Source organism: Poromitra crassiceps, assembly GCF_964638095.1.
Source record: "Poromitra crassiceps genome assembly, chromosome: 3".
Lineage (NCBI taxonomy): Eukaryota > Metazoa > Chordata > Actinopteri > Beryciformes > Melamphaidae > Poromitra > Poromitra crassiceps.
In genome coordinates this window covers 15,570,262-15,577,761 of record NC_139625.1, presented here as the reverse complement: position 1 = coordinate 15,577,761, position 7,500 = coordinate 15,570,262, and the positions used below count along the sequence as shown (strand labels likewise).

Sequence of the window (7,500 nt, the reverse complement as noted above, 5' to 3'; positions counted from 1 at the left end):
TGATTTGATTTTGGATTCTCCCGACTAGATTAGATTCAGGCGCATACTGATTGGTTAGGGGAAATGGAATCGCCCTAGGGGATAACAGTTCAGTCTGATATCAGGCTAGGAAAGTGAAGGAATTTGATCAATGTGTTGGTTTTCAGCTGTTTTCCTCAAGAAAGTGCTCTCTCTCTCTCTCTCTCTCTCTCTCTCTCTCTCTCTCTCTCTCTCTCTACAGTGACCCGCGTGTGCAGGGGATGCGTAGGGAGTACCAGCAGTCCCGAGCCGCTCCAGCCTACGACGAACTAGACGCTGCACGGCGCAGAGTCCTGGACTGCGACCCGCACCGGGTAAGTGTGTGTGTGTGTGTGCGTGCGTGTGTGTGTGTGCGTGCGTGCGTGTGTGTGTGTGTGTGTGTGTGTGTGTGTGTGTGTGTGTGTGTGTGTGTGTGTGTGTGTGTTTGTGTGTGTATGTGTGTGTGTGACTCCAGTGAGTGTTTGAATCCAAAGTCAGTCAGCCAGCCTGACCATCATCACTGATCCACCGGACAGAATTACTACTCAACAGTAAAAAACCATATAAGTGGATGTTAACCCTCATACAGAGGCAGCAGGAGCATGGACATTTCCACAGTGACCAAACAAAGTTGTTTTGTCCAAAACTACCCATCACATACAGAAGTACATTTTAGCTTTGAGCTTTGGGGTATAATTTGGCTAAAAATGATTACATGTAGATGATCTAAAATGGAAGATATATGCAACAGTAGACCATATCTCACACTCAATCTACGTTTCACAGTGGCATTTATGGTACTGGGAAATGGGGGCAGAGTGAGAGCTCTCTGCTTCTTCCTCTTCTCAGGTTTGATTAAGTGTGACCTCTGAGCAGCCACAGTGGAGAGTGGAGTCTTTTTAGAAAAAGAAAGAAAAATATGTCTCACACCATGGTTATTTGTTCCATGTATGAAAAATATGGCTCTGATATACTGTATCTGAATCTATAGAAACACTGCATGGAATAGGCCACGCCCATCACGGGGGAAAGGCTCCGTTCATTTCCACACACCAGCGTCATTTTCCTTGAATTAAACATAGCTAAAAGCTGTTGTGTGGTGGGCTGCGCAGACAACAAATGTAAAAAATCGCCAGTTAAAGTTTTTTAAAGCAAAACAAGGAAGCCATTGAGAATTGGTGAGAAGAAAAATGTGGATCTAGCTGTCAAGAAGTAAGTTGGAGTGTTCATCTTCCGTATATACGATCTTTCTGTGCAACACGCAACCATGCACGTGACATAGGAGAACGCCAGGATTGGAGGGGGGCTTTCTGTTTTCCCCCCGTCTTGGGCGTGGCTTCTGAATGATGACGCGTTACGCAGTGTCTCTATGGTTTGGTACTTGAAGTTCTGGAAGCATTAACTCAGCTACTGTATGCAGGCTACTGTATGTGTAGGGATGTTCGATATTGGCTTTTTTACCGATATCCGATATCCGATAATGTCCAACTCTTAATTTCCGATACCGATATCAACCGATACCGATATAAGCGGGCTTTTTTTCCACCAAAATTTCACGTAACAAGTTACATAATGTAGCTTAATGTAGCTGAAGAGTTTAATATATAATATGCAAGTGTTAGAGAAATAAGTGTTAGAGCTTGTGACCAGAAGGTCGTCGGTTCAATCCCCGGGACCGGCAGGATAAATCTGGGTGGGGAAAGTGAAAAGGCAGCGCTTGCCCCTCCCTCATTACCACCACTGAGGTGCCCTTGAGCAAGGCCCTTAACCCCAACCGCTCCAGTGGAGCTGCTCAGTGGCCAACAGATCAGACTGTGGTTGTACTGGTCAGCTTCCAGGTATGAATGTGTGTGTGAATGTGAACAGGGCACTCCTGAAAAAGAGAACATTGCTCACAGTGAGACTCCCCCTGTATTTAAAAAAAAAAAAAAAAAAAAAAAATATCGGCATGAAAACCGATACCGATATTTTCCGATATCGATTTTTTTATGCTAATATCGGCCGATAATATCGGTAGGCCGATAATATCGGACATCCCTAGTATGTAGTTTAGTGAATGAGGCAGAGGCAGCATGGCATCCCAGCTAGTTCCATCATAGATATTATATTACTATAGATGGGTCACCGCGGGCGGGCTCCGCCAATTCTAACAAACGGTAGCAGCAAGTCTCCTAAATGGGCGTGGTCATCCATTGACTCAGACCTGGTGAAAGTCTCCTAAGTGGGCGTGCAGTGGAAAACCATGGGCAAAACCCACGTGACAAAATGACAGGAAGGGAGTTGGAGTTGGGCCGTCTCGCTTGAAATCCCATCGTCTGTCGGTTCCATCCTCACAACAGTCATGGTCCGGATAAATGTGAAGTGTAAAAATGGATGCGTCTGGTAGGGTTGTGCGATGTCAGTAAATTATCCATCGTGATTATTCCACAGTGAACCATCGTGATCCACGATGGCATCATCGTTGGCGGGGGTGGGGGGAATAATTAATAATTTATTAAGTCGCTGCGGTGCGGTAATGCCATTCATTGCAATGCGTTCATTAACAACTGGACAGCTGAGCTCTTCACGGAGACCAGCGGGCTTCGATAGGCTACTATTAGCCTCTGTGCTAACAGCACAGAGCCAGGCGACTGAATGAAGCAGTGGCTCTCACTACCAGCAATTTGAATGGCGCAAATAACAAAACGTTAACGTTACAGGTCCTCACCAACAACGTGTGTGTGGTGAATTTAACTAGCTGGCAGTAAACTGACTGAATTACTGGCTTATATAATGTTAGATTCGCGTGGGCTTTTGAACCTAATGAGAGCGATTTGACGAGAGGAGAGGAGAGTTGAGAGAGAAACACAGCTGCTGCTGTAGCCTCAACGCGAGACTGATCAGTCATTCAGACTGAGGCTGCTGCTGTGCCTGTGAGCGACTTCAACTTTCACTTTGGAAACAGGCGAGTTAAATTCACAGTTGAAGACTTGTACTCACTTTGGGTTGAAAACAGGAAAGAACGTGAAGTTTCTTCTTTGTCTTAAAAGTTTACACAACAAAAGATCTGAATTCTCATGCGCGGGGGACGCCCCGGCGACATTAAACAAGCGCTCCCAGTGCAGAGAAGCACTAGAGCGGAGGAGGGGGAGGGGAGGCTTCTCTGAGTCTGAACTGGGCGCGCTCGTTTAATGCCGCCGGCGCGTCCCCCACGCGTCACGGTGAGTGGACTTGGTATTTTTTATGATTAAAACGGCACAAATTTATTTCGAACAGATAATTATAATCACCATGATCCGATGTAGAAGGCTCAGAGGTCGATGGGGGGTCGGCCAATCACGATGGTCGATGCCATCGTCCATCGTGCCAACCCTAGCGTCTGGAAAGGCGTGCTTGTCGTCGGTGTTAGTGTTGTCCCCGCTGCTCGCTGGGCGGCGGCTATTTCCAGCTGTCTTGTTAACATTTGGAGACGCGGCGTGCGGCGCCTGGCGCCCGCTCTACTCCTCATTTAGTTTATGGAGAGATCTATTAGAGCGCTGACATTTTCATCCACTCGTTCTTTTAGCTCCGCCGCAACCTTTCTCTCTCTCTCTCTCTCTCTCCGTCTCGCACTCAATTGCTCTCCCTTTGCATTTCTCCATTTTCTTTTTCTTCTGCTGGTTGTCGTCTGCTCTCTCTCGCCCCTGTGAACAACAACAACGACGGGCTGAGATCCCCCACTGCAGTTGCCTCTCCTAGGCGAGCTGAACTGCTAAACGTCCCTGAACCTGTATCGATCCGCGCAGAGGAATCATTTAATTTACCTCCGTACGCTCCCCGACTCGGCACACACTCGCCATGGAAATCAATAGCCATTTATCAGCCATCCTGAGATGGGATTTTTTTTTTTAAATAGCGGAGCCCAAGGATGCAGAAAATCACAGTTTGATCTGAACCAGAGTCGCCGAATCTGGCTGCTCCACCGGCGACTTCGCCGAGGCGTTTCTCCAGAGCGAGATTTATCTTTCGTTAAATGAAACAACGGGGGAAAGCGAGGAGAATGGGGGAAATATGGGATGGATCTACTGATGAAAAATAATTGAAAAAAGACACGCACGTTCCAATTGACCTTTTTCACAGCAGCCATAGGGGTACGGTGGCGCAGTCGGTAGCGCTGTCGCCTCACAGTTAGAAGGTCCTGAGTTCGATTCTCGCCTGGGACACTGTGGGCGCTGTGGTTGTGTTCCCCCCCCATATCTTCAGTGCCTACTGCCCAGGTGGGTTATCTCGTCGTAAGGGCCTTTCTCTCTGTGTGGAGTTTGCATGTTCTCCCAGTACCCCCCAGGGGGTTCCTCCGTATATAACCCCCCCACTAAAAACATGCAGAAGATCAGATCGTCATCGTCATCCGACCAGTGACGACAACATCCGAAGTTGGTCCCCGGGCGCTGTACGAGAAAGCGACCACTGCTCCTGGCCTGCCCCTCGGAGGAAAGGACATGCCTGGATGGGTTAAATGCAGAGGACACTTTTCACCGGCCACCGTCAGCATGAGTGTGTTGTGGCCGCATGCATGTATTGTGGTGTTCGTGTGACAATAAAAGACGGGCTTGTCCGTTACGAGAGAGTTTTTATTTTGTGTCTACAAGGCACGGTAAACACAGGTGCAACCAAAACATTAATGAGGGTTTTCAACTTCCAATCCGTTTAGGGCTTCCAGTGCCGGGGCCCTCACTAATGTTTTGGTTGCACCTCTGTTCACCCTGCCTTTTAGACACAAAATGGCTGCTGTGAAAAGAGCCCATACCCAATAGGATGGGCGCTGGATCAAACGATACCTTTCCAAGTTGAAAGAGGGAGAGATCTGATCACCAAATGTGACACGCTCTTGTGAAAGGCGTGACAAGTAGGCAACCCGCACAAATCGAATCACTTTTTTTTTCATATCCCGCACGTTTAGATGTTGAAGATTGCGCTCAATATAACAAACAGCAGTTTTAGGATCACTAATACTTATACCGTACTTACTTTGCAAACTAAGCTTATCTTCTTCAACTATTTTCAGATTTCAATGTATGACACATCATTTGAAAGCTTACAATGTGCACTTTTACAATCTGTAAAAAACTGAAAAACCTTGGCCTACTTGTTAGCCAAACCACAGTCCCTGTTTTGCATGAGGTTTGGAGCACAACACTCGTGCCCAGACTGCTTCTGATGGGTTTGCTGACAACATGGCCGACACACCCACTCACCTGCGTCGACCTGCTTCCCGCTGCGCTCGCTTCGCCCCGCGAACTCCTCTTCATTAGGCGCTTGCCGAACACCGGGCCCAGCCGCCTTCCACGCGGGCCGAAGGGCTCCGTCGCTCGTTACGCGTCGCTCGTTACGCGTCTCTCCGCGGCGCGCCCGGCCACCTCGGTTCGGCGTACCCCCGACCCAAACCCCGACGCAATTAAGGAGCAGTGAGCATGAGGCGCGTCTGGTTATTTTTGCACTGATTTTTTTTTATTTTGATAACAAAGGCAACGCAGTCGACAGCGGAAACCAGCGGTGGGTTCCTGCCCCAAGGAGGCCGATAATGAAACACCACACTCACAAACACACACACACACACACACACACACACACACACACACACACACACACACACACAGGGTGAAAATGGAAACAGTGACAGATGAAAGCATCTGGGATGTAATATTGAGAACAACAAAAAACATGATAATGGCATGTCATGTCATACGCAGCAACATCACATTGACCTCGTTTGGCAGCACTCACATCAAGAGCAGACTGACATAGTACATACATACTGTATGCATGTACACACAGCATACACACGTAGGCTGCACTAAAACACACTTACTGTACACACATGCAATGACAAACACACACTCATTACAGCACGCTAACATACACACACACGCATACTTTCACAGTGAAAAATCACAGCGACTGGTAAATAATATTTCACATTCTAAAACGGCTCTCTCAAATCAAGCAATCTGATTGGTTCACAGCCGTGGTGTATTGAGCGTATAACACGGCTAGAGCCGCATCCCCGAAACAGTCCGCCTCTGAGACATGTATCAAATCAGAATCACTTTTATTGCCACAGTATGCACGATTACATACGAGGAATTTCTCTCAGTGTCATTATGCAGCGTAGCGATCATGTCAGTATTCAGATAAAGGAATATGAAAAACAACAAAAAGACAATCACAACATTGCAAGTGCAGTCCAATATATACAATATATACACGAGTGGAGTGGAGTTCAGTAGGCATAAAATATTAATTTACATGAATTTACAGTCCGTTAAATATGCATTAAATTAAATATGAGTTACAGTCTGGGCGGTGCACGATGAAGTTAGCAAGAGTAATTTAATGGTATAGAGCTCTGGTAGAAGAAGCAGCTGTACTTTAAGTGATGAGTGTATTAAAAGATAACATGCTCTGAGAAAACAAATGGTAGCTAGCTAGCCTGCTAGCCTCGGAAACAGAGTGACTCTAGTAGCTAGTGTTTACTGTCGTCTTGCATCTTTGTATCTTATTTTGTATCATTTTCTAGCTGGACATAATATAATTTTGAACGTGTATCAGGTTTTCTTCTGGCTACTTTCTTTCATTTTGGCTGTCCCGGAGAATACAGTAGGAAGAGAGCCATCAGTGCATTAATAGCCTACTTATCAGCGTTTTGATTGGATGTTGCATGACAATAGTTTCACAAAGTTGAGAGTTTTGCAACTGTTGCAGCTGAGTTTCAGACAAGTATCAAGTGCGTTGCAGAGGGCTTTAGACCATGCAAATCATTTGCAACTTAGTTTCACCTCAGTTTCAACCAACTAAAGTTGCGTGACAGTTTCACCGTGTAAAGCCAGCCTCGCATGAATGTGGGGTGTTTCCAAGAAAATGAGACATTAATTCATACCGTTATGGAAGAAAATCAATATCTTTATTGATTTCTTCACCTAAGAGTGAGTTAATAATTTATCCTCCTTTTTAAAGCTGAGCTAAATGTTTGCTATGAATTTTTAGTAGAGGTGATCGTGAAGCAGGATGAGACTATATACAGTATAATCTGCGGGAAGATGGAGATATCACAATGCAAAGAAGACATACAGTAAATCAACACTAACGTGAAAATAAGACGTTTACACACCTGGTGTCAGCGGGACTTTACTCCGCACACGTACAGCTATTGTGGGGAAGAGAGGAGCTTCGTGAAAGCAAACCACTCGAGGGCGCCGCTCACATCGGCCTTGTAGCCTTGTGCCGCGCGGCGTTGCTCTTTTCAGCTCCGCCGTCTCTGTAGCGTCTCTGTAGCCTTGAACGGCTAAACGCTTTTCAAGGCAGTCAAGCAGCTCTTCATACAAGGCCAAGAGCGCCATTCTTCCTCTCTGAGCGCTTCTTCTTGTGTGTGTGGGTGTGTGTGTGTGTGTGTGTGTGTGTGTGTGTGTGTGTGTGTGTGTGTGTGTGTGTGTGTGTGGCTAGCACGGCGGTGGGCGCGCTAAACCAAGCTGACATAAACAAAAGCAG

General features: G+C 46.6%; 1 protein-coding gene across 1 annotated transcript in view; it reads left to right on the top strand.

Moving 5' to 3' along the window:
• LOC310772998 (partitioning defective 3 homolog B-like) overlaps nucleotides 1-5,414 on the top strand; it is a gene marked incomplete at both ends in the record, with an annotated part of 148,469 nt that extends 143,055 nt beyond the window's left edge. The window contains 2 exons of the mRNA XM_083632939.1: nucleotides 221-332; nucleotides 5,268-5,414. Coding sequence (XP_083489065.1) covers nucleotides 221-332; nucleotides 5,268-5,414 — 259 coding nt within the window. The remainder of the gene's footprint in view (nucleotides 1-220; nucleotides 333-5,267) is intronic.
• Between the last annotated feature and the right edge of the window lie 2,086 nt (nucleotides 5,415-7,500).